This window comes from Thermobia domestica, chromosome 9 (assembly GCF_964235325.1).
Source record: "Thermobia domestica chromosome 9, izTheDome1.hap1.1, whole genome shotgun sequence".
Taxonomy (NCBI): Eukaryota; Metazoa; Arthropoda; class Insecta; order Zygentoma; family Lepismatidae; genus Thermobia; species Thermobia domestica.
The window spans coordinates 124,856,378-124,883,216 of record NC_137462.1 but is presented as its reverse complement, the minus strand read 5'-3'; the positions used below and the strand labels follow the sequence as shown (position 1 = coordinate 124,883,216).

At 35.1% G+C, this 26,839-nt stretch overlaps 2 protein-coding genes across 2 annotated transcripts in view; both read left to right on the top strand.

Annotated features, from left to right (window-relative positions):
* LOC145694087 (uncharacterized) overlaps window positions 1–26,839 on the top strand; it is a 119,322-nt gene that overhangs the window by 30,136 nt on the left and 62,347 nt on the right. The window lies entirely within an intron of this gene.
* Window positions 905–7,153, top strand: LOC145694989 (uncharacterized). Its single transcript, XM_081771823.1, has 3 exons — window positions 905–1,062; window positions 4,677–4,924; window positions 6,932–7,153. The coding sequence occupies exons 1-2, from the start codon at window positions 1,051–1,053 to the stop codon at window positions 4,914–4,916; spliced, it is 252 nt and encodes an 83-aa protein (XP_081627949.1). The 5' UTR covers window positions 905–1,050; the 3' UTR covers window positions 4,917–4,924; window positions 6,932–7,153.

Genomic DNA, 26,839 nt, shown 5'->3' with positions numbered 1-26,839 from the left:
TAACCTAAATTTTTGCCGGTCCCCTAAAATTTTCACGGTTTGCCTCAAATGAAGTATAATATGGTTGTATCGCCCCCCCCTAACTTCAGCCGGGCCCCGCCTACATTTTTGGGCTGGCTACCGGCTTGGAGTGAGTTTAAGAAACATGGTTCATAAAAGTATTCTTGTTTTATAATTTGCATTTACGATTAAAAACGGCAAATAAAAATTATTTTTCAGCTTGTAAATAAAGTCTATTGGTAACTACTAAAATACATGGGTTCCTTTAATGTAACGTTTTGCGCGACTTCTTAATAAGTTTTATGCAAATTTGATATAGCTGCTGCCAACGTAAAAGTTATGTAAACTGTAAGTTGCACCTTTCTAACCTTCCGGAAGGCATACGTGACTTTTCCAGCAACTTTGATTAAACAGACGTATAACCGTATAGTACCAGACCATAACATGACGTATAATATACATGACCATTTAGTTAGTTTTCGTTCTTATCTTGTAGAAGGGGAGGGGAAAGGAATCTGATTTTTTTTTAAAGTGTAGTAAGGAGGAACAACTTTCAATTTTTGTGCGTGTGTCTCTTGTATGTGATACAGATACATGTTTAAGTAAGTCCGTCACCTTGACAATTGCAACTTTTCCCCCTGAATCACTTCTAGTGTTGGTAATCTTTTATTTTCGTTTCTATACGAAAACTCTCATTTATCAGGAGCGAAATAAGAGAATAAACTACATAAAATCCCAAGGTCGGTGTAGCGCGTCCTAAAGAGTATCTCACATTCCGTACGATATATATGCGCCGAACACATAAATTGTGTAGTCTCTCTTGTAGTCCGGAACCGAGCGGGGAAAGGAGGGGGACGGGGCAGCGAAAGGTCGACTGACCCCCCCTTCCCTTACCTAAAAGTGAAGACAAAAGAGGATTGTTAACAGGTGCAAGGTCGAATCCTCCTCACATATGCCTATAAAAGAAGCTTTCTGAGACTCAATTTTCGACAGTGCATCAGAGAATATTCATTCAGAACGTTCCAGTACATTTGCTACCACAAGTTCACCATGAAGGCTTTGGTAAGATCATATACATTACTATATACTGTTCTCTATTGCCAAATAACACTATTCATGTGCTCATTTTGGTGCTCTCTTATGGCAAAATTAACGTTACCGAGCTTAGTGCGGAAGTCCCGGGTTTGATTCCCGGTGAGGAATCATGTGGTTTGGATTTAACGTTAAACTGTAGGTCGGCTGGTCCACTAACATTTAATTCCGAAACAGCCAACCAATCAATAGGTACACATCACAATGACTTTCTTAGTTTGAGAAAATGAAATAATGCAAAGTTCCATTAAAAAATAATAAATTATATCATTTCACTCTTTTGGTATTACAAAACACCTACTGACAAGAAATTTCTACTATAAAGCCCTTATTTTCAGAATGGAATATTAAAATTATTCACAGTTATCATTTTATCTTAAATGTTTAGTTTTGAAATTCAATAATTTGTAAATCATTTCTTAAAAATCAATCTTTTTGTAAGAAAAAATAAATAATTTGCTCTTTTGTTTTATTAAAAAAAGAACATAAAAATTACTTTAAGGGATCTCGGTGACTCAGTAGTAGAGCACTCATATCTGGTGTGTGGAGTCACTGATTCGATCTAAGCTTCCGTCAAGTGGAATTTAGGGTTGAGAAACACCGTGTGCGTGCGTTTTCTCGGGGGTTCTCCGTTTTCCTCACACTTACTTCATTTCACCATTGCCGTCTCATCATCACCGTCTCCCCTAGCCTCGGTTCAAAATCGAGGAACGTTAAACTAAAATTAAACAAATAAATTACTTTAATATTTACCTAACTTTATACGGTTTAGCATTTTCTAATTCACTTTATGCAAAGGAAAAGAACATTTAATAGCTAACGTATCAGTTTTCAATCTAAATAAAATCACAAAAATATGTATTTGTTTAGCATACCACGGACCTAGAGTAGGCAAATGATAAATGCAAATCAATTACTAAAAATTTGATCTAATAGTTTTATCTCAAAAGTAAGAAGAATCAGTAGAAACCCGAGAGAAATCTTATAGACACAACGTTGACCAAAATAAACTTGCATGACTTTAGATTGAACCTACAATTCGCCCCAGAATTAGATTTCGAGTTCGTAGTAATTGTATAGCCTATTGTTAACCATAATAAATAATTACATAAGTTCCTTTCTGTGGGAGAGCAAAGAGCGGAAACTAAAATGATAAATTGTGTTTAATTAATACTATTCCTACGTTGCATTTATAGTAAGCTATGAAAGACATACACACTATTATAGAAATTGAAGCCACGATATAATTAACTTCTATTGTGAGCAACTGTAAATATGAAACGGAATCTTTCTTATCAGACTATTAAGCTGTATATTGTAAAGGAATTCGATATATGCAAAAATGAATTGTGGTAAACTAATTGAAGGAACAAACAGTATGAAACAACCATGAGAAGACTCATGAGCACGATGTTGTCCAATACAAGATACCAGACACCGAACCAAAGACTCCTCAGAGTAGAAGTATATACTCTAGCACTGAGTATTGACGTGGGAGACCCGAGTTCGATTCCTGGCGGTGGTTTGGATCCCACGTTAAACTGTAGGTCCACGTATAATATAGCCTTGCTGGTGAACGGGACGCTTACCTTAAAATCAAAATCAAATCTACAACTGCGTAGGAAATATGTATTTTAAATTGCCTATATTTAGATATCAATCCGTGAAATGAAAATGTAGAAGAAAACGGGAGAATTCCGAGAAAAGCTGTGGAGAAAATGTTGTGTACCACAAATTTCTGGTCTGGGATCGAACCAGTGACTTCTCGCACCAAACGTGAACGCTCAAACACTAAGCCACCATACCCCCTGATGTTAAGTTAGAGAGTTCATTGTGATATCGTTATTATTCATACCTAATAATTTATTAAGATCAACAATAACCCACATGTTTTGCTTGTATTATTTTAAGGTATTAGAATCGAAGTTTAAAGAAAACAGACTTTTCTTAATGACTGAGGTATTAACTATTTCCTAAATTTCTTTGGATGAAGTTTTTTTTAAAAAAAGTCAGTAAACAACATTATTACTGTTCTTCGAATGTAATACTGTACTTCCTCATGATCAAGTCAGGGTTTAATATTTTTCTAACATTCTGGCAAAAATGGTATTATTTTTTTAGGCCAAAGAGCAGAAACACTTGTTTCTAACGAAAAAAGAAAAAAATTGCAGTCATACAATTGTGTTTTACGTTTCTAAACATTTTGGATCTAGTCTAGTGAAAAAGTTCGTAAAATCTAAATTAAAAAAAAAAAACTATTCACTAAGTATGTTTATTTTATCGTAAAGCAATAGAACTTATTAAATATTGACATACCCATGACAAATTGAAACGATTAGATTATTCTCTTGTTGCATATTTCTTACAGGAAGATATTCTATGCACTAAAAATGTTTCATTAGATTGATTAATACATCTCCTTAACCTACTTCATTGAACCAAATTTATTTTCTTGCCTGTTGAATTTTAGCGTCCCTTTTCACCACTGGTGCCATGTAAGACATGGATCTTTAATTCAAGGTAGAATCTGAAACGCAGTCACGTGTTCAATGTTCTTACGATTAGAGATTGAAGCCGGGACTGCGTAAACGAAAGAAGCGCGCTAGCCAACAGACCAACTGGGAGGGCTGAGTAAAACTTCTCTAAGCTATTCTGTGAAATTGAGCTGGGTATTATTCCAAAAAATGGAAGGAAAGCTAGGAACAGGAAGAAGAAGAAGAAGAACACAACTGATCGATGATTTGAAAAATATAAGAAAATATTGGAAGTTAAAAGAGGAAACTGAAGATCGACAAACATGGAAGGCCCAAATTTAAAATAATAAACAACCTCAGTAGTCCCAGCACCTACCAAAAGGCAAAATACTTAATAATAATAATAATAATAATAATAATAATAATAATAATAATAATAATAATAATAATAATAATAATAATAATAATAATAATAATAATAATAATATACAAGAAAGTTAATTTTATATCACTATTAGTGTTCAAATTATGCATATCAGTACAGTCTGGTGCACTTTTAGTTGTGAGTTTAGTTTAAGACGCCTTTTCAGCAGTGAAGCGGAATGAGATGGTGGATCTAGAACTTAACATGAAATCCTAAACGTTTTTTTTTTTCTTTTTCACCAGGAAACAATATGCACTAACCCTCTCCACAATGTGTTATAATGGTGAATTTCATCTTCTGAGTGCATTTATTGATCTGTATTAGTTCTATTTTTTTAAAAAATAATAAATTTAGTTAAAACGAAGATTCCAATTCTCAACGTGATTCTTCACAAATTGAACACTTAATTTCAGTTATATTGTATGTAGGCCTATACTAAAAAAGATCTTGTTAGTTTCTACTCACCATAAAAAATACACAAAAACAGAACAATCCTACATAAAAAAATAGATACGGAAGTACTGCCTTTCATCATAAGCAAACGTTAATCCTGAATAAAGAGAGTAAAAACGTTTCATACTTAATAATATTATCGTTATTAGTTGAAACCCCTCTACGTAGTCCATTACAAATATAAAATACAATACATATAACTTACAAATCATTATTTCTTCTATTATTTCCAGCTTGTCTGCTTGTTCGCTCTCTTGGCTATCTGCTTCGCTGAAGAAGCTCCCAGAGACAAGCGAGCTTCTGTAGCCTATGGAGGCTATGGTTTGGGAGGCTATGGACTGGGATATGGAGGACTTGGCTATGGCGGATACGGTCTTGGATATGGCGGATTGGGCTCCTACTACGGCGGTTACGGACTCGGAAGAATCGGTTATGGAGGTTATGGACTTGGTGGAGTTGGTTATTATGGCTAAGAAGTAAGGTACGTACTAATATGTTTTTTTTTTTTTTTTTTTTTTTTTACTATTAGCTGTACTCCAAGAAACGGAGAAGCGTCATTTTAGATCGTAATGTAAACATTTAATAACTGATAAAACTAAAGAGTACTTAATTACAATATTGAAAACGGTCCATCATAAGATTCATTCTTATTCTATCTACATTCTGTTCATATATACTGCTTAAGGCAGTATAAAGAATCACGCGAAATATATCTTTATGAATGAATGGGATATATATATCCACCATTAAAGTCACAGTTACCCGTGATGTTAACGGATTAATTTTCTTAACGAACTCATCCGAGATAATTACTCTAGCTTTCAATTGAAAAAAAATCCTTGAAAATTTATCATGTGGGATAACGGACATATGTAGAGATGTACTGACACTATTATCTTATAAAGCCCATTAGCGTAATCTTAATAACTGGTGAACTAAATATTATTCAATTACACATCTGAAAAGGGTTCTTCTTAGGCAAATAAAGAAAAAATAAAAAAGAAAAAGAAAGAAAGAAAGAAAGGCTTTCATTCTTATTCTAGCTAAATTCTGAAACATCAAAACAATTAGCTTATAATGGTACAATAAAATCTTTTCGTTTTACCTTCTATCTTTTCCATTTATTTCCATTTTTGAAAATTTTGAAGGCAACAATTTGAGCTGGATTTAACGGATACAGTTTGGTAATTTTTTCTCCTCTTTCATTCTCTCTTGTCAAAAGTATTACTGTTAAGTGACCATTGGACAGGGACCAGGTGATGGACGCTGCCACCTGGTGGCGGCCGCTCTCTTGCTTCCCTCTAGCGTCGTCATTGCAAAGTGTATAGCTATAATAAAAGAATGAATAAGCTCCAGTTGACTCATTTATATGTGTAATGGGAATCAAGAATGAATAATCTTCGAAGTTCCCTGTTAATGTGTCAGCATCCATTACTTTTTGAAACGTATCTTGAGTTATTCGGATTATTTTTTATTTTTATTTTATTATTATTACTATTTGAATCTTCTAAGAAGAAAGGGAAAACATTTCTATATTTAACTACGAAAAGGAAGGGAAAGTTCTCCATATCATACCTATGAGGAAAGGGCAAATTTCTCCATATTTTACCTATAAAACTGGGAAAAGTTATTCATAGTTTACCTATTTTCTTAAAAGGAAATTTATCCATATTTTACTTATGAAAAAGGGAAAGTTTGACACAATTAACCTATATAAAAAAATCCTCCATATGCTACCAATGGAAAAAAGGGAAAAAAAATCTCCATATTTTACCTATGAGAAAGGGAAAGGATTTCCATAATATGCATGTGGAAAAAGAAAAAGAGCTCTCCATGTTTTTCCTATGAAAAAACAGGAGAAATTCTCCATACTTAATCCATGAAAAAAGGAAAAATCTTCATATTTAGCCTAGAAAAAGAGAGAAAATTTATCCATATTTCACGTCTAAATATCCAGGAAATGTCGTAAGGAAATTTCATTATTTAACAAATTTCTAAGCACAGATTGTAAGGTCAACTTATATTAGAATATTAACAATGAACTCCACATCAATAATGTGATAGAAAGCCTGTCGAAGCTTATGTTTGAAGGTACTATTCAAGATATTGGCTTTAACAGCAGAACTTAGGAAAAAACCCAGAATATCTCAGTTAGGATGACCGGCCACCGAATTGGAAGGTCTCATGATTCCGATACAAAAACGGTAAGTCTACGTTCGCTCGATGAATCGAACTAGAACTCTTCATATCAGAAGTTATTTCCTTCCTTGTAAAGCCTAAGAATCATACGTTCAATGTGAAATCATGGAAACTGCGATTTTTTTTTTCGCTGCGATTCAATGTGAAATCATGGAATCTGCGAACTGTTTCTCAAAAATAGAAATATATTTGTTTACTTTGAGGCATATATCTGTATATTCTTATTCCTAAAGACCACGTGGAGATTTCTTTATTAAAATGGAGATTTCTTTTCTTTTCTTTTTTACAGTGAAAGATCAACTTATCGTCATTCATTTATTAAGGAAGAAAAGAATTGAAGATGAATAATGAAATCACCAAATTAACATCGAGATGCTGTTACGACCATCATCATCATCGTCGTCATCGAAACTAAATTTGATTGGCAGTAATATCAAAAATAAAAAGAATGTTGCGCAACTGTAATTATTTCAGTTTACTAAGCAATAAATAAAGTTCATGAACACTAAAACTATTTTTACATTCTTTCATTCCACACATTTTATTTTTGGAAAAGTCATTATAATTAGGGTTACATTATTTTCATTTTCTGAAACTGGAGTACTTAATGGATCAATAATGCTTATTATTATTATTATTATTATTATTATTATTATTATTATTATTATTATTATTATTATTATTATTATTATTATTATTATTATTATTATTATTATTATTATTATTATTATTATTATTATTAAAATACTTACAACTAAAAATGAAACATATTTAAAGTTTAAAACTGAATGACAATTTTAGATCCCTATAACTCATTAATCATAGTGTATAACAGTGATCGCCAAACCGTGGATCGCGAGCTACTAGTAGCTCTTGGGGACATTTTCGGTAGATCGCGTTAACGCTCCACTTGGCTAACCTTGATCAGTGTTGCCAATGTGGGGTGAAAATCGCTAAAATTACTAGGGAATTCGACTTCGACTTCCTTCTCATTAAAGTTAATAAGTAGGGGTCTATGTTTAAAAAAATCTATTATTACATTTGTTATTTATTACTAACTACACTTCAATTTCTTTCTAGTGTACAATTCAATTTCAGTTTCTTTTTTGTTATATATAGTTTAATTAAAAATGATTTCATATTTACTAGAAATGTAAGTTTATAAGCAATGAACAAATGTAAGATTTAAAAAAAAAAGAAGAAGAAGAAGTTGGTAGCTCTTTTGATTGGTAGCTCATAGCAGAATTTAAAAACGGTACTGTAGCTTAAAAGCTTCGGTTTGGCGGCCACTAGTGTATAATCTTATATTGCTAGTGTCATAATAAAAGGCTTGATGGCGTTTTAGAATTAGTTTCACCTTAATATGTGATGTATTATTTAATAGTTATTGTTCGCCAGAAACGATCTACCTTTCTAGCATAATAAAAATTCATTTTTTCCGAAAACTACGCATGAAGATTTACCCTCACACATATCATTATGTTCAGTTTAATCAGATCTGTCGATTGGTATAATATAATCATCGAACAATTTTGGCGCGGCAAGTGGCGTGGTCCTGCAATCCAGTTCCCATGGAAGCGATAGAGTGTGCTGGGGAATGGCCTATACTGTGAGAGTAAATCTTGGATGATAGTCTACGTGCCCATCAACTCCACCGCCCAAGTTACGGTTCCGAGCTCACGGTAACAGTAGATCCAATCTTTCATAGCCTCGGTGTTAAATAAAATGTGAAAAAACTGTAGTCATTTTTCATTATATATTGCTATAGAATTATTATTATTATTATTATTATTGTTATTATTATTATTATTATTATTATTATTATTATTATTATTATTATTATTAATAATAATAATAATAATAATAATAATAATAATAATAATAATAATAATAATAATAATAAATTAAGTCAATATGAAATTATTCGTTATGAAAATAATAATTTGATCTTAAGGTTTCCGAAGCATCATCGCGTCGACTTAGAAATAAGTCAGAAGTTATGACTAGCATCCTTTGCCTTGGAGGTGTTATTACAAGCTCGATTCCCGATAGGAACTTAAGATTTTTGCCCTTGGCCAAGTGCCGTGGAATTAAATAAGTAAGCACCGTACTTAGAGTAAATAAAGATTGTGCCTACAGTAAAACAGAGGCTTTCAAATAATCAAAGCAATGAATGTATACGTTATCTGCGTACGCAGAAAACTTCATAAGTTCCAGCGCTACAATTAATTGTAGTTTTGTTATCGCCCCTGAAAAGCTATTGATACCCAGGTGTTTTTCTCTATTTGGATGTAGTATGATTGGCACTTCAGATCCCAGTTATCTCTGCCTTTCTTAAAAAAAAAAATAGTTCACTATCTCTTAATTCAAGTATCTTCATGATTCTGTACCAATAACAAACATTCCTGATCACAACGAGGAGCAAACCAGGAATAATGGCAACAGAAGTCTCTCACAGTAACTATCCTGCAGATCCGACGCACTATACCGTATTAACCAGGCAACTTTGTATAAAATGGAAAATTGAGGCTGAACGTAGGTTCAGTTTGATGATAAATATCGGATGGAGAAGTTTCTGACTCAATATTTCTTAGCAACATTATTAATTGGAGTTGGCTTTATCCACAAACTGTATCAGCAACGTCCACCATCCTTCTGCAAGGTGGGTTTCTGATGGAAAGTTTTTCAGTTCTCTCGGTATAAAGAACAAATAAAACGTAAATACGGTAAATAGACAAAAATTTCACGCAACTCAATAAAATACATATTTTATTTATCAGGACAACTCATTTATTGGACAAAACACTCCAAGGGAACTCTTAAACTAGAACTGAACCTATTTAATCGTGATGCTTAGTAACCCTGTTTACGTTCAGTATACATCTATTTTATAGATTTGTTACTATACGTGTCAATCATTATCTGTAATGTATCTAGTTCACTATTCGTCACTATAAATAACACACGGATAACAAAATATATTGCAGTTGATTTGTTACTTTTGTATATACAGTACTAGTAAATGCCGTCCTACTCCGGGTAATACCTTGCGTTATAACAAATATGCTCCCACCCGTTCTTCTTCCCACATCTTTTCTTCCTTTCTTGGACTAATATTTTTAAAAACGCTGAAATACGTGTTTAACTATTTTAAACGAAAAGTCCAAAGACCAAATTTCAATGGATTCCGAGACATGGACACCATATTATGATAAGTGCAATCCCCATTCAACCCTTAGACATGGAATTTCCAACACTCCTTCCTTATAACCGGCATAACCGTGGGACGTAATACTCAAAATTTCATTTCATTTCGTTTCACTCCTTCCTTAGTGGTTCCTTACGTCACAATCCTATGAACTATCTATATTTCAAGTTCCTAGCTTAAGCAGCTCAACCTAGCTCTTGATCACTCAATCAGAATTTGTTTTTGAGAATTATATATAAAGTCTTCCCGGCAGAAATGTGTGGTCATATCTAACTGAATACCTATTAATTAAGGGTAACAACATCTGCTAGTTATTGAGCATTTTGTGTGATAATATTTTGGCAGGTAAAAAATGTATGTTTTTTTACGATAAGAAACTATTATTATTATTATTATTATTATTATTATTATTATTAATAGTAGTAGTAGTAGTAGTAGTAGTAGTAGTAGTAGTAGCAGCAGCAGCAGTAGTAGTGTTGCCACGAGACGAGACGAGACGAGACTTCAGGCTGTCTCGTCTCGTCTCGTGCAAAGCATGTCTCGTCTCGAAAAAATGTGCTCGTCCCGTCTCGTGTCTCGTCTCGAGAGGTTCTGTCCCGTCTCGTCTCGTCTCGTTTGTCTCGTTTTGTCTCGTCTTGTCTCGTAAAAATATAGCAGCATACTATGGGAATGAAAGTAAAATGTAGCAGGCTGCACCATGCTAATCAAGATACAACTAACAAGGGAAGAGAGGGAGCTTATATATCGAAGTAGAAGATGGTTTATATACCAATCGAAAGCACTAATGACGCCTATTACAAAACTGTAATAAAAATTTTCCGAATGCATCTACTGTGCGAGTTATATGAATATACAGGGTGTCCAGAAAATCCATTTCCACCCCTTGAAATCGCAAACGATGAGACAGATGCTAAAACTGGAAAACACGTTTTTGATCATTATAAAAGTACAATGTATCAAAGCAAACATTGTTGTCCCAGGGCCACCCGCAGAGTCCCAGGCGGGATCCAACTCAAAAATTACAAAAGGTAAGGGGGTCAAGTAGTATATCGTTCGAAACTTCTTAGGAAATGAAAGAAGACGAACAAGTCCCAACTCTCTAAAATTACCCTTTGGAAAATGGCGGCCGGTCAAACTGTCAGCAAAAACGTCATTGTAGAGTCTATGGCCACCCTCCAAAGAAAGAAAAAAAACTGAAACGGTAAGACAGATGTCAAAAAAGAAAAATATGTGTGTCATCTTTTCAAAAGTACAATGATTGAAAGTAAAAATGTTTGTCCCAGGGTCCTCCACAAGGTTCCAGACGGGGTTCTACTCAAAATTTTCAAATGGCAAATATGGTCAAATAAAGCTGTTGAGAAATAAAAGAACACGGAACAAGTCTCGATCCTCTAAAATTACCCTGTGTAAAATGGCGGCCGGTCAAAATGTACATCTTCATTTCGATTTTCTGAGCACGTTCACTTTCCATTTTGCAATCGGCACTTGTTTTCATTCTGAGACATTTGTACGTATTTACTCTTCCTGGTGCAAGGAATTCTTTCGTTTGAATCATTTTATAATTGATAAACCAGATAACGAGCATAAGTACCACTGTTGTGCAGTCATAAACATAAATAAGTAGAGGTAAGAGTCTTTACTTCTGATGGCTCCAACCTCTACTTATTTATGTTCGTGGAAGTACATTATATGTTAACTAGTCAGTTCTATACTCAAAGATGTCAAATGTTGTCGTTTCTTTTCTTTATGTCTTAATTTGCTTTTATTTTATTATTTTTTTTCTTTATTTAGATATTATTGGGCTCAAAGAGCAGAATCTCACAGTAGGGGCATTTCCTTTCTTTCCGTTGAGTACAAGAATTAAAGTGAAAATAAACTAAAACCCGGTTACAGAAAGAACAACTAAAATGCAAGATGTTTGCACAGTATTATCGTAGAGCGTCCATACTTGTTCTCTCTGCTTTCATTTAATAACAGCTTTAAACGATGTGCTACTTGACCTCCCTTGCCATTTGAACAATTTGAACATGACCCCGCCTGGGACATATTGGAGGACCCTGAGACAAATATTTTTACTTCCAATCATTGTACTTTTGAAATGATGACACACATGTTTTCCTGTTTTGACATCTGCCTCACCGTATCAGAATTTTTTGGGGGTGGCCATCGACTTTACAATGACATTTTTGCTGACAGTTTGACCGGCCGCCATTTTGCACAAGGTAATTTTAGAGTATTGAGACTTGTTCCGTCTTCTTTCATTTCCCAAGAAGTTTCGAATGATATGCTACTTGACCCCCTTACCTTTTGTAATTTTTGAGTTGGACCCCGCCCAGTACACTGCGGGTGGCCTTGTGACAAGAATTTTTGCTTTGATACGTTGTACTTTTAAAATGATCAAACACATGTTTCAGAGTTTTGGCATCTGTCTTATCGTTTGCGATTTCAAGGGGTGGTAACGGATTATCTGGACACTCTGTATATCCATATAACTCGCATAGTATATGCATTCGGAAAATTTTTATTACAGTTTTGTAATAGGCTTCATTAGTGCTTTCGATTGGTATATAAACCATCTTCCACTTCGATATATAATCTCCCTCTCTTCCCTTGTAAGTTACAAGTAATACCAAGAACACACAAGACAAGAAATGTCACGGTAGCTACACCGTGAAGCCTTCACCTCTGGTAGTCGGTTCGATCTCGGTTAGTGACATGTGAGCTTTGTGGTGGACAAACATTGAATGTGTGTGGGGACCGTGGTGGCTCAGTGGTAGGGCGTTCACCTCTGGTGCTTGGGGTCTCGAGTTCGATCCCAGCCCCGTCAAGTGAACTTTGTGGTGGACAAACACTGCGTGCGTGGGTTTTCTCGGGGTTCTCCCGTTTCCTTCCACTTTCTTCATTCCACCATTTCATTCATTACTCATCATCGCTGTCTCCTTTAGCCTAACAGGCATAAGCGTGGGACGTAAAACTCAAAGATTTCATTTCATTTTTCGAATGTGTGTGTTTTCTCGAAGTTGTCTAGTATCCTACCACTTTCTTCATTCCACTAATTTTCCCATCATCATCCATTCGGCCAAAGTTGCCTAAAGGTCTTAAAAATAAATTCAAATAAGCTCACAAGGCAAGGACAAATAGTTTACAAGATAATATATCTCTGCTGTTAGTTGTCTGAGGCTTCTCGACCCTGGCTTTTTCTTTTTTTTTTTCATTCTAAAACATTGAATTTTGTTTCACCAGTTTCAATACACGAATATACAGTAAATTGCTCATAGGTACGTCGAAGATGAAGACACTAATGTTAAATAATGTTTACACGACAAGCAAAGTTCGATGTAAAGGTGTCATCATCCCCGACACTATCGTATACTATCAGCCCACTTGCTTTATAGTGTTTATATATATATATATATATATATATATATATATATATATATATATATATATATACACAGAGAGAGAGAGAGATGTGGAAAGATATATAGATAAATAGAGAGATAGATATGTGTATACACTTTGATTTCATATATTCCAGCCTTTAGGTTTCACAGTGTTAACCCATAACAATCCAAAAACTACTTTCCATTTTAGCATATATAGATTTGTTGCAATTATTTTTTTTTTTTAAAAAAGCTCGGAACCAAATAATTTTATTGAGTAATGGAAAGTATTTGATTGAAATTTTATGTTACTGCACACTAAGCTCTACTTAAAGTGCCATAGTAATGGGAGCTGAACGACACATCGGACGAAAGAATGCTTGGGGCCAGTCTTCATCTCCATGGTTCAAATCTGTTCCCATGTGCTACTATGTGGTGCTTGCCTCGTTTGTGTAACAAACTCATGACAGTACACCCAGATTAGCTAATGGCTAAAAAAAAAAGTTGATTTTTGGGTGGCCATTTTGGATTAAAGTTCCTTATATTGTCGGGATCTATTCGCAGTCATACAACGTACATCTTCATACCAAGCCGAGCGGTCTGCGGCGATAGACCATCGGCTTGAAGGCCCCGGGTTGAGTCCCGGAAGGGTCATGTGTAAGGATTTTAACAACATTTGTTTTTTCGTACTGTGTCAGGGGGGGGGGAATCGTACGGGATAAAAGGATTTCAGTCTGAAAAAAATGGAGAGAATATCCTCCCCAGGATACTTTCATGGGAGTAAGGAATCAGTAAAAATATAGGATATACATTTTATAGCAGGTTTAAAAATATGGTTTGGGTATCCTATTTCTTTTCTGTTAATTATATTCTTCAATGTTCGAATTTTGATCATTCTCATGAAATTTTCTGCTTTCAACGGAGTTCCATGAATATTATACCAAATGCTCTTTAAACTTATCAAGTTCGAGAGGTTTAGTGCGCCTGTAAGAAACAATTTCTGAAGATAATTCAGGTCCTAATGAATATTATTCACTAGGAAAGGGAAGTATTCCCCTCCTCTCGAAGCAGAGGGCAATTTCGCACTCTGGTCAGATCAAACATTTCCGCGTAACAAAACGAAGGTCCCCCTGTAAAACTTCTTTACCTAAAGTGTTATTATTGGTATCATAAATTTGCTGAAAGCAAACAATTTGAAGGGTTCGTCGATAATATCTTTGCTTCTTTTGAAGTTCGCCCGCCTTCCAAACGAAGAGGTGAACTTTACAACATGACTGCTGTATAATAAGCGAGCGATTGGTAAAATGGTAAAAGTGTGTTTTTATGTATATATATATATATATATATATATATATATATATATATATATATATATATATATATATATATATGTGTGTGTGTGTGTGTGTGTGTGTGTGTGAGAGAGAGAGAGAGAGAGAGAGAGAGAGAGAGAGAGAAGACAAAATTTTAGCTGCAAGATGACACTTCAATTGCCGTTTTCAGTTCATATAGCAAAAAGAATACCGCCACCAGAGAATAAAGACAAGTGTAGACTTACCCAGTTTTCAAATTGAATAGATGGTGGTGGTAGTTCGGTTTCTTGACCTTGTAAAAATCTTCCCTGTCTTTGATTTTGTTTGTCATCATTCCAGCCAGAAATGAAAAAAAATGAGAATTCCTCAGTTTACAGCAAGGGGAATTGGGAACAAGACATTAAGGATGATATTCCTGGAAGCTCATGTATCACGATTGTTTCATTCAATAGACAGAGGACCCTTTCCATTAAGGCTTTTCAACATGTTTTTTCACAAAGGGGATTTTCCTTTTGCAATCTATATGACCACTGGCAATTTCAATCTTGGCCATTCCCGCCAGCGTTTTCATTTTCGAGACACGAGACGAGACGAGACATTTCACGAGACGTCCCGTCTCGTCTCGTGTCTCGTCTCGTTTTCGAGACGGGACAAGCAGACTGTCTCGTCTCGTGTCTCGTCTAAGAGGGTTCTGTCCCGTCTCGTGTCTCGTCTCGTTTACGAGACGAGACGAGACGAGACGAGACACGAGAAATGTCTCGTCTCGTGGCAACACTAAGCAGTAGTAGTAGTAGTAGTAGTAGTAGTAGTAGTAGTAGTAGTAGCAGTATGAAATAGTGAGGTCAGCATCAAAGAATTAGGGTGTGAAGTTGTATGTCGTCACTATTTTGTTGTAATACTATCAATTACTTTACAATTTCGCTCCATCGCCCTTATCGCTTGATTCTATTTCGCTATTGGGCACGGCGACTCACTAGTAGAGCGCTTACCGCTGGTGCGTGGGGTCCCTAGTTCGATCCCCGCTCAAGTAAGTTTGTGGTGGACAACATCCTGCTCGTGGGTTTTCTCTAGGTACTCTCGTTTCCTCCCACTTTCTTATTCCACCAATTCTTCCATCATCATTCACTTGCTTTAATCAAAGAGTTTTCTATTTCGCTCTTTTGAACTTTCTACTGACCGATTGCGGTATTCTGTAATGGGGACATATTCACCGTTGCTACTTGTCTCCATCACAATTTTGAACTTTTAAGATAAAAAAAAAGTCTATTAATTATAACGTCCTTTTAACATACTAACTTAAAAGCAGCGATCATGTACTGAAAACATATAAAGTATATATATAAATTAAAGATTTACGGAAATTTTATGTGTACGACAATAAAATATATTTTAAAGTGCATACAAATAAGCTTTGGCTTCGGAAACACACCAACTCAGTTAAAATTAATACAAATACTGAAAAACTGTAGATCATGTTCAATACGCAAAAGCACTACTAAATCCAAAAGGTATATTGCATCTTATCTGCTTTCCGTCAGCATTTGCAGGTCACTTATGTGGAAGAGACAAGGAAATGTCAAATGCACTAAAACTTACCTTGCAATTAAATTACTACAGTATATTGTAAGTATATGCATATGTCTGCAGAATTCTTAAAAAGTTTGTATTTCTAACTATAAACTTATATCCCAATAGTGACAATTTTAACTACTGGCAGTAAGGGAGCAATGATCAGTGAACAGGATGTTCTGTATTATGGTATATTACTCCGCTGAAACATCACAATGAAGAATTTTTGGTAAATTTTTGCAAATTACTTTACTGAATTACTAACTAAACGATAATATAGCAAAACTGAAAGACTAGATTTAAATTATTATTAGAGCAAGGAATTTTAGGTAGTGCACCTTAATTTTTGTTTGTTGTTAAAATCCCCCAAATTAGCTTGTTTTGCAGAGAAAACATTAAGTAAATATTTCTATCTATATTTTGGTTGCACTTTTTTACACTTTCTTTTAGATGAAAAATGTTTTCTCAATTTTGTCACCTTTTTTTGCACTTTTTTGAAAATTTTCTTTCGCTTCTTTGCCGCATTTACTTAAACAAGGACCACCGATCGTGTGCAGCATTACATTACTTGTACTTCAGTGAACTTCCTTTACGCGAAAGCTATTGAATAGAAAGTAAAGGAAAGTGACAATATCAAATTGACCAATTATGTCTATCATCAATTGGTATTGTGGAGTGCTTATGTAGAAACAATTATTTATTTATTGACCAGATGGATGGATTCCATTGGTTGATTTGGATTTCAACGTCTCCTTTAGAACCAAGGGTGTATGAGGCATAGACCTACAGCTTAGCGTGTTTGCACACGATACCGACAAAATTGGAGGAAACACCGATAATATCGGTGTCGGTGTCTGCGTACTTTGCACACGTCGCCAACAATATCGGTGGAAGCCCCGACAATATCGTTGCCGGTGATGAGCGAAGTAAGCGACACACAAAAAACTCTTCTCCATATATGAAAACAAATAAAAAAAATATTAATCGGGTAAATTATTTTTTAAAACAAGGACTACAAAAACTGTTCTGAAGAGGTGTGGAGGACGGTACAAAACTTAGAAAAAATAGGCTTATGCCTAAACATGTTTAGATTTAACAGTGCCGTTTTAAATAGAAGTCGTAAACATATTATTTTCGTTTCGATGAGAATTGATGTTGCGGTACATTGCAAAATATATTAGTTTTAATTTTTGTTGAAACACTGTTACATATTGTATGTATTATTTTGTTTTCCATGCAATTAACAATAATGTAATAGTAGATTCAATAATAAGATTCGAATTAGTAATTATGTTTTACATTGCTCCATACATACACTGTCGCAAATCCCGGGGGAATGAACGGGACATGTCCCCTCCAATCTTGGAACTGGGGAGATTGTTCCTCCCCCCCAATTTTGGAAGAGAAATTTGATTATTTGTGTCCGATCACCAGAAAGGAAAGTGAGATGAAATTAATGTCCACTCAGAATAAGCCTCAAATTAATCAACTACAATATATATATATATATATATATATATATATATATATATATATATATATATATATATATATATATATATATAATATGGGAACGATCTTACTCGTCCGCCCCCCCCCCCTCAAATGTTGAAGACAGATTTGCGCTGTTGCATACATACCTGTCATTTCTCGTTTCTTTTTGTCCATGAACTCAAAATCCTGGGCAAGGCTTGCATAAACTTTTCGTCATGCTTTTTGCTTTTCAATTCTGTCCTTGAAAGAGTGTTATCTTATCCCATATGCAAGGTCTACATTCCACAAGTTCAATAAGGGTTAAAATATCGAATGGAAAAATTCCTGCCATCTCTAAAAATCTAAGCAAAACTAGAAAGATACGAATGCAATAATACACAATCTCTTCATCCAGTAACTGCAGCTAAACTGCAGAACTCTATCAGGGGGTCGATCCCGGTACAAAGGGGAGAGGGAAAACTTGGATACATAGCTTTAGTCTTTGTTTTCAAATGCCATTCCACAAATTATTTTTTAAAAAGGGGGATTTGGGATAGTTTTGGAAGTGAGAGAAAAAATCTGCAACAAGTGAAGCATGAAGTCACATCCCTATTGTTGAGATCACAATCAAGAACATGCCAAATGAGTAACTTGTCCTTGGAGCTTTGGAAAGAGTGTTTGATTGTGCTGGTCTCGTTTCAAAATAATAATAATTCTACTTTGACTTGTCATAAATATTTTATTCAATGATTGCTTATTAAGTGGGACCGGGAAAAGTGATCTGCACACAATTCTGATGAAAATAAAAGGAAGTAATAATAATCAGGATTTTTTTCCATATGCTTATGTTCACAGTGTGTCAAACTTTGAAAATTACGCTTAAATTAATTTCCAGAATGTATTAAAATTTAAATGCATTAATAGATTAAAAATATACCATCAAAGAGTGTGTGTGTGTGTGTGAGAGAGAGAGAGAGAGAGAAAGAACAAAAATAAAAAAGGAGTGGAAAATAATTAAGAAATTGGTTATCTAAATTTCCTATATTCTATTTGGTAATAGCTATTTAGAAGGAAACCAGTACTCTTCAGACTTCCCACATTTTATACTTATTTAATAAAGGGAATTAGCTACTCCAAAACAGAGACTGTAAAAAATAGTAAGCTGTTCCGAAGTTGTTATAGGACAAGATAATAATAATATTATTATACAATTGTAATAGAAAAAATGGAAACAACAAAATTCCACAGACAAGAAACGAAACAAAAATACACAGCGCCTTGTCACTCACTCTCTTCACCTAACCCACTAGCCGGCCGACATTATCGACCGCATGTGCATCCAATCATAAGAAAACACTGTCCCCGACAAAATCGGTGTCGGCGATACCGCCGACAATATCGGGGGCTTGGCCGACAGCATCTGCGTGTCGGAGGATCGGCCGATAATATCGGTGGCGTGTGCAAGCTACGATTTGAGTACATTGAAGTCGATTTCACCGCCGACATTATCGGTGCTTCCACCGATATTATCGTTGCCGTGTGCAAACGCACTTAATGTGGAATCCGACCTACGTGAGCTCCCATCAGGAATCAAATTCGTGTCTACCGCGCCAAGCGTACGCACGGAAACCATATACAACAAGCCTTACTTAGTGATTGAAGATGCAACGTTACTAAGAAAAATGTTAAATGTTACCGGTACTTGTTTTAACAATTTTTCGGACTTGTGACTTTCACCACATTGTATTCTTGGACTTGTTTTAGGTATACATCAGTGAATTTTTAGGCCTTTTGTATGATGTAATCAGTTTTGGCACTATTTGTGTGAATGCTGACATTTCACATTTTCAACCTTTCTTCGCAAAACCAAAAATTTGCATCTAAAATTTATATCTCTATTTATTATTATTTACCTATTTTATATGATTTCTGCACAATTTCTGAAAGGGCATACGTAGTTCAGATTACATTTAAGCTGTCAGGTTCTGTATGTAGTCTCAGCTCTAAAGATAAGACTATAAACAAGATAAAATATATTTATATTAGTCTATTATTATTGACTATTATAATTTTTACACAAGACTGTAAGGATCAAGGTTACCAACTGTCGTTTGTTATCTGGACGTGCCCTGCACAGAGAAAAGTCCGTTCTCCGGACAGCGGTATATTGTACAAATATACGGTATCCTCTTGCTTACTATAGAAATCAGTACGAAGCATACGTTATCCGTATACTACGAGGCACTCGTACATAGGCACTGCCCTTAGATGTTACATCATGCCGTTGTAGGATGTCTGACATCTAACAGTTTTCCGTATATCACATGCATATACTTATGTTACCTTCGTCAGTTATATGTTATATACGTCAATTTGTATGTGAGATCCTTACCGCCTACATTGTTTCATACGAAAAGCACGTATAGATGAAACACATACAGAAAATATTATAAAACATGCGTTTTCAGTTATACGTCTGCTGTACGTTAAGTCCAAAAACTACAGGAATTACGCATGTAACCTATCTTTTTAAGTACGCCACCTACAATTTTTTCCCAGTGTGTCTTCTCTAATAAGCAAATTTTTTCCTACAATGAAATTGACCAGATTTTCTAACGATTCCAGAAAAATGGAACGTTGGAATAAATAGCTCCATCCCCATTTTGCAATATTTATATCTCTCAATCACAAAGGAACCATATGACAGTGTCCGTAAGTTTTAAAAGAAAATTTCCCTTGACTTTCAAACTTTTCCCTTTTATCACCAAATTTCCCCGGCTTTGTTGAGTATCCAATTCATATGACAGAATTTATGAGATAAGATTAATTTACAGTGGCAACCACATCTGTTTCATTCATTTGCTTTTTACTTATATTTTTTATACTTTTTCGTTATACTTTTTACAAAAAAAAAAAAAACACACACACACATAAACATACCACCCACAGGGCCGAATTTAGCGGGTGCAAAGGTGTCCGTCCTCCCCCCCTCCTTCGTTGTAAATATGCACTATCTAAAATGAGAAGCTAGCAGTGAAAATGGCAACCCTTTCCGAAATTTCTGCCATCATGTTTCCGTTTGAAGCTTAAAAGAAAGCTGAGCTCTGGAAAAGCAATAGTTTAAATCTATTTTCTTAAGGTTGAAGGAAAAGGATTCACCAAGCAAAACAATATAACATTTGTCAAGTAGGAAAGAAAACAAAACCCAGGAGGAGAGAACATTTTTTCCTGCATAACACTTACAACCCTCTTTTAAACACTTTCCTCCGTTCTATGCATCAGTGTTGTCAGGGGTAAAGAATATTCTCACATGTCACTTTAAAGAGTTTCAGTGTGATTGGTTATTTTGGTATTTTGGTAGTTATTGGTGCACACCCTCAGACAATCCTGGATCTGGCCCTGACCACACACTCACAAAGTATTGCTATTGCATTAGCTTACTCCTGAAAAACAAAGAAAAATTTAAGCATTTATATCAGTTAATCAGTCAGCGTGAGAATTTGTTTTATTATGTCCATGTTCATGTTTTATCAAAAAATTCTCTTTCCTCCCCTAATTTTTCTAAATTTGTCTTCGATTTCCCCAGACTAGCTCGGAAGTCAGCTGTCTGTTAATACTGGGCAGGGGAGAGACATTTATAACTTACTCAACAATAAAATTCGTGGATGTGTATAACAAAAATTGACTTTGTTTTTAAAATACGTTTAAAGCTTCGTAAGCAGTAAAGAAAACGTCATTTAAAGAGATAAAAGGACATTTATACGTACTTGTTTATAGTCTGTAAATAATTGTTTTTGTCAGATGTATTTTTTATTTCGTGAAATATATATGGTATTCCTAAAAATTAGCATGAAAGTTAAGATTTTTCACAGGAGCAGCAAATGATATTAAATCATGGGCATTAAAAAGGTTTCAATACAACAGTATCCGTTACAAAAACTCTCTTATGACCAAATGCATTAAATGTAAGTTTCTCGCAAAGAATATTTTAAGAAACACTCTCAATAGAAAGACATATATATGCCTATGTGCATTCTACACGTTCCATTTAAAACACAAATGCTAATAAAACTTTATAAAATACAACCTCTTTTTGTGGTTTATGACATTTACTGCTTCCGGTATATCATTTGTCATTAAAACCCAATTGTGGTTAAGTTAAATGTGGTTCGACCGATCAAATAAATACAACGAGAAAATACGTATCTTTCACTCTTTCTTTTAACATATGAGTTCAACATTATACACAGTTGAACTCATGATGGGTTAAATATTATGTTAATAATGGGTTTGCATTCTTTTCTTTTTTGGTAATTTGAAAAGCCTTGCCTTTACTCTGTTTCAAAACTGAAAGAAATAAATACTAAATTAAAACGTAAGTGACAAAATAGCATATCTTGTTCAGTTTAGGTTTTAAAACATATTAGCAGTTCGTGCGTTTCCAGCATAATTTAGGGAGAGGGTTAACTTCATTTGCAAGTAAGTGTTGAAATATGTCCTAGACGCACTAAAAGAAACAACGATAAATGTGTATTCATGTACCACACACATATTAACAGCACGAAAAACAAGGCAAGGCAAACAAGAAAATGGAACTAGTCAGGATTGTTTTTGCGTGAATAATGAAACGTGTTAAGTAAAACGAATGTCGTAGTGATCTATTTTTCCTTGTTTAAAAAACAACAAACAGAAAACAGCAGAGAGCCGACCTCTGTCAAATTAATCTCTTTAATAATTTCTTAAGTCTATTCGTAACTCGCTTAGTCTCTCTTTCGTCAGCCTCAGTAAAGAGAATTCTTATGTTAGGCTATTCGGAAGTAAAAGGTCGTTTTCGTACCACACGCAACTAGTAACTATTGAAAACAAACCTTCTTCCCCATAATGCTCTCACTCGGGTCTGAGAAATGTAAATATTGGTGTGTTCCATTTACCAGCGGTGATTTCGCGGAGTGAAAATTAGTACAGTAAGCTCGACTATTCGGAATATTTTTAAAAATAAATAAAAGGTACAGACCAACGCAGTAAACTCCCCCTCTCCAATTCCTTAAACTAAATCATATTGTAAAATACAAACAAAATTATAAGTTTTTTTATTCGAAAAGGACCTTCGCCCAAAGAAAATTCTCCCTCAAAAGTAAAGTAACCCTTGTACGTTTTTCCATAAGAAATGGCTTATCCCATATAAACGAAGTATTTCTTTATATAAAATATCAACAAAATCGCATGAGGGCCCCGCATAGCGAAGTCGCTAACGTTCACGCCTTCGGTGCGAGCGGTCCTGGGTTCGATCCCCGGAGGGGCAACTCGATCGAAAAAGTGTGAATAGCTTTTTCAGGCGAGTCATCCTGAATGAGGTTTTCCTCCTTTACACCAGACAAATTTACAGTAGGGGTGGTACATAATTTATAGGTCTCAGGCCCCTTCCTTCCTTTCCCTTTCCCCGGATAGTGTGCTCGCCGAGGGACATCATCCCTTATACGTGATGGGCTAAATGGCTATTGATGTCGAAAGCCCAGTAATCTAAATCCTAAAATTGCATGAGTCGTATTTCACAAAACTGTCAAAAATAACTCACTCCTAAGAATAAGATACCCCTTGTGGATACTCTCAAGGAAGTGATCTACGCACCATAATACGAATATTAATGAAATATTTAAACACGAAAATCCGCATGGTTCGTTTTTTTGAAGAAAAAATATAGTCAGAAAACTAGCTCAAGTATCCCTTATGAACTTCTTCGTAAGAAGTACTTTATGCAACATTGTTAAGTTATTAATGAATTATGAACTAAAGCAGTAGATTCGTTTCTGAAAAAAATCAACCGAAAAAATCACCACAAAAATAAATTAGGCTACTCCTCTTAGATTTTTCAGGACAAATGAGTTACGCCATATTGTTAAGTTATTAATGAAATATTTATTTATGAAATATAAACAAAATCCCCCACAGTTGTTTTTCAGCAAAATTTTCCGAAAATCCTCATTCCCACGCCTACGCCTTTTCAATTCTTTCCAGAGAAAGGAAGGAATATTGAGTATGGGGTTGTTAATGAAATGTTAATTTATGGAATTTCAATGCCTTCAAAAAAAAAAAAATGCGACTTTAGAAAGGTGTTGCAAACAAAAACTTGACCGGAGAAATCTTATCCCACCTTCAGAAGGATTTCACACGATTGAGACACCCCTGCAATATACACTTCTGCAGGGACGTACGTAGGGGGGTGGGTCCTGGGGGCAGGCAGGTAGTCAGGATTTCGTAAAGGGGGGGTCCGTGATATGAAAAACTGTGGTCATCATACCAGGGACTCGATCATTCTAAACCATTTTAATGGAATATATATTGGTTCGATTAGCCAAAATTTCGTAACGGGGAGGGGGCGTGACATGAAATTCTGAAGGCCCAGGAGCTCGATTAATCTGAACTACTTTACTATCAACATATATTGATTTGTTAGGACAATAAAATGAGGATATGTTGGTAAGTACTTCAATAACAAACTATGAAGAAATCTCGAGTAGAATAATAAAAGAAAATATTGAAAAAGATTATACAATATTTACGTCCTTCCTCTGTTTATTCAAATATAACAATTTTTCTTTCATTATGACCTCTACTATTATAAAAATTACATATTCACTATTATAAAAAGTACATACTCAATAATGTCTTGGAATAATAAAAACAAAAATTCACGTGGAACGAAAGTTCCGTTAACATTTGATTCAACAGAGAAAGGAACGCAGATATTGTAAAATATTTTACGTCAGCTACTGTCTGTTCCAAATGACAGGTTAAAGGAGCAGGAGGAAATTGTTTTTGAAATAACATATTTGATACTGCAAGGATGCGATGACGAAAAACTATGATAAGAAATGTCCACGCTATTACAGAACGGCACTATGCTTTCCGAAGCTTGAAATCTTCCTGACTAGAAATTCTGAAAAATCGCTAACTTTTCTAGAAATTTCAAATTCCCTGACTCTTCCAGGATATCTCGCTTACTTCGCCACTATGTATTGCAAGTAATACAAATCTCCTCATACGAAAGAGTAATCAAAAGCTTCCTGTAGTTTATTTTTATCTATGATTCTTCTTTTTCTCATTTCAGTTTGTTTCATCCTTCCTGGTCTCGAAGGGGGGTCCGGACCCCCCTTGGTGTCGTGCCTGCTGGGGGTACGGACCCCTGCCGAAATTTCGACTTTTGTACAAATTTATCCTAATTTTAGGGGCAATTTTAGGAATTTTAATATAAAATACCCTCATATAGAGTTTGGACCCCTCCCGAAATAAATTCATGCGCATGCTACTGCACTTCTTTATTAATCAGCAAAAGGAAGCGGCACTAGTAAATATAATATGCACCAGTAAGTGGACGAATTTGGTATCATTAAAGAGGGTAAAAGAGAGTATCAAGAACTTTTCCAAATTTTGATTTTTTTAAAAATTTAGGTGTATCTCTTTACATTTATGTCATTATGGTCTAGTTTGGAGGCAGTAAAATGTAAATGTTGCTTATAATTTAACCACTGACGATTTGAGAGGTTGTTCCCTGGAGTTATGAAATTCCCAATTGTGGTCAACATGAGCTACTATTTATTTTTGTAGTACTATTTTCAGTCCCTTGTATTGAACCCTCCTCCCTCGTGGAGAAAAAAACTGAAATCTTCACTACCTCTTACAACAATTATCAAGGACCAAGATTGTGAAGGTGCAGTATTTAAACAGATAAAGTAAAATTTACTGTACTATAGTGTTAAAATGTACTCGTGGTCCATGTTAACAAATAAATATATATTAAATACTTTTACACAGTTCACTGCATTAATTTTTGTTACTGTTCAGCAGTGTCATTTTTTATTTTGCTCTGGGAGGGGGGAATGGTCCACCAATGTAGGTAAAGTATTATGTGTTTCATTAGTATATTGCTATCTTTTTGATTAAATAAATATAAAGCTCAAATTTTGGGGGAAGCAATTGCACCCTACTGTCCTACCAAGTGTTAGATGGGTAAACAATTCGTCTTAGTAATACAATTCCAAACATAATAGAATAACATTTATGCAGTTAAAACTCGGGAGATACAGGGTGCGGCACGTAAAACCGGCCCGTCGTAATATTCTGGTATAGTGTGTTTTGGCAACACATAAATAATCTACCTTCCTACCAAGAGATGGCGTTTCGAGGTCGGGTCGACTTACGTGACCTGCAGCAGTCACGTGCAGCCGCAGCCAGTGAAACTTGTCGAAGCCAGTTGTAAAAAAGACCTCGTTGTGTTAAACCGGGTGAGTGGCAGTGTGTGATATTGCCATATCTTCTCATCATGAGTGACGAGGCGTGGTTCCACCTGTCTGGGTACGTAAATTCCCAAAACAACCGGTATTGGTCAACAGAAAATCCACACGCAATCCACCAGGTACCCTTGCATGATGAGAAGATTGGTGTTTGGTGTGCCATTTCCGCCACACGCGTTACTGGGCCCATATTCTTTGAGACGACAGTGATCAGTGACGTGTATATGGGAACCCTGGAGGAGTTTTATACACACTTGATCGAAGAGGAGCGTCAGTTATGTTACTTTCAGCAGGACGGTGCAACATGCCACACATCAGCTGCATCATTGTCCCTTGTGCATGAAATGTTTACACCAGAGAGGACAATCAGCAAAGGCTTGTGGCCTCCTCGGTCACCAGACTTACCAACGTGTGACTTTTACTTATGGGGACTGTTAAAGGGAAGAGTATACGAAACAAATCGACACACAATTGAAGAACTCAAGACCAGGATCCAGGATGTCACCAATAGCATTACAACACAAGAACTGACAAGGGTATATATGAATCTCCTCAATCGTGCTTACATGTGTGTTGAAGTGGGCGGAGGACACTTTCAGCACCTGCTGTGAAGGCTGTTGTGAAGGTGAGTAGTCATATTCAATACATTACATTTCATTTATGTGTTGTAGTTAATCATATTCAATACATTACATTTCAATTTATGTGTTCACTTTACGGGCCGGTTTTACGTGCCGCACCCTGTATAAGATAATCTTAAAATGACAAAGCGTCTCTACTAGACGAATAACAATTGCAACAGATGTCGGGATTGGTAATTTTAGTTATGGTATTCATGTTTTGATTTTATCGCACATCAAATTCAAAAGCTAATAAGTTCAATAGAAACAAAGTACTGAAAAGCAAAGTTATTAATGGATGAAATTTAAATGTAATGATAGTTATAGTACAATATAAAAA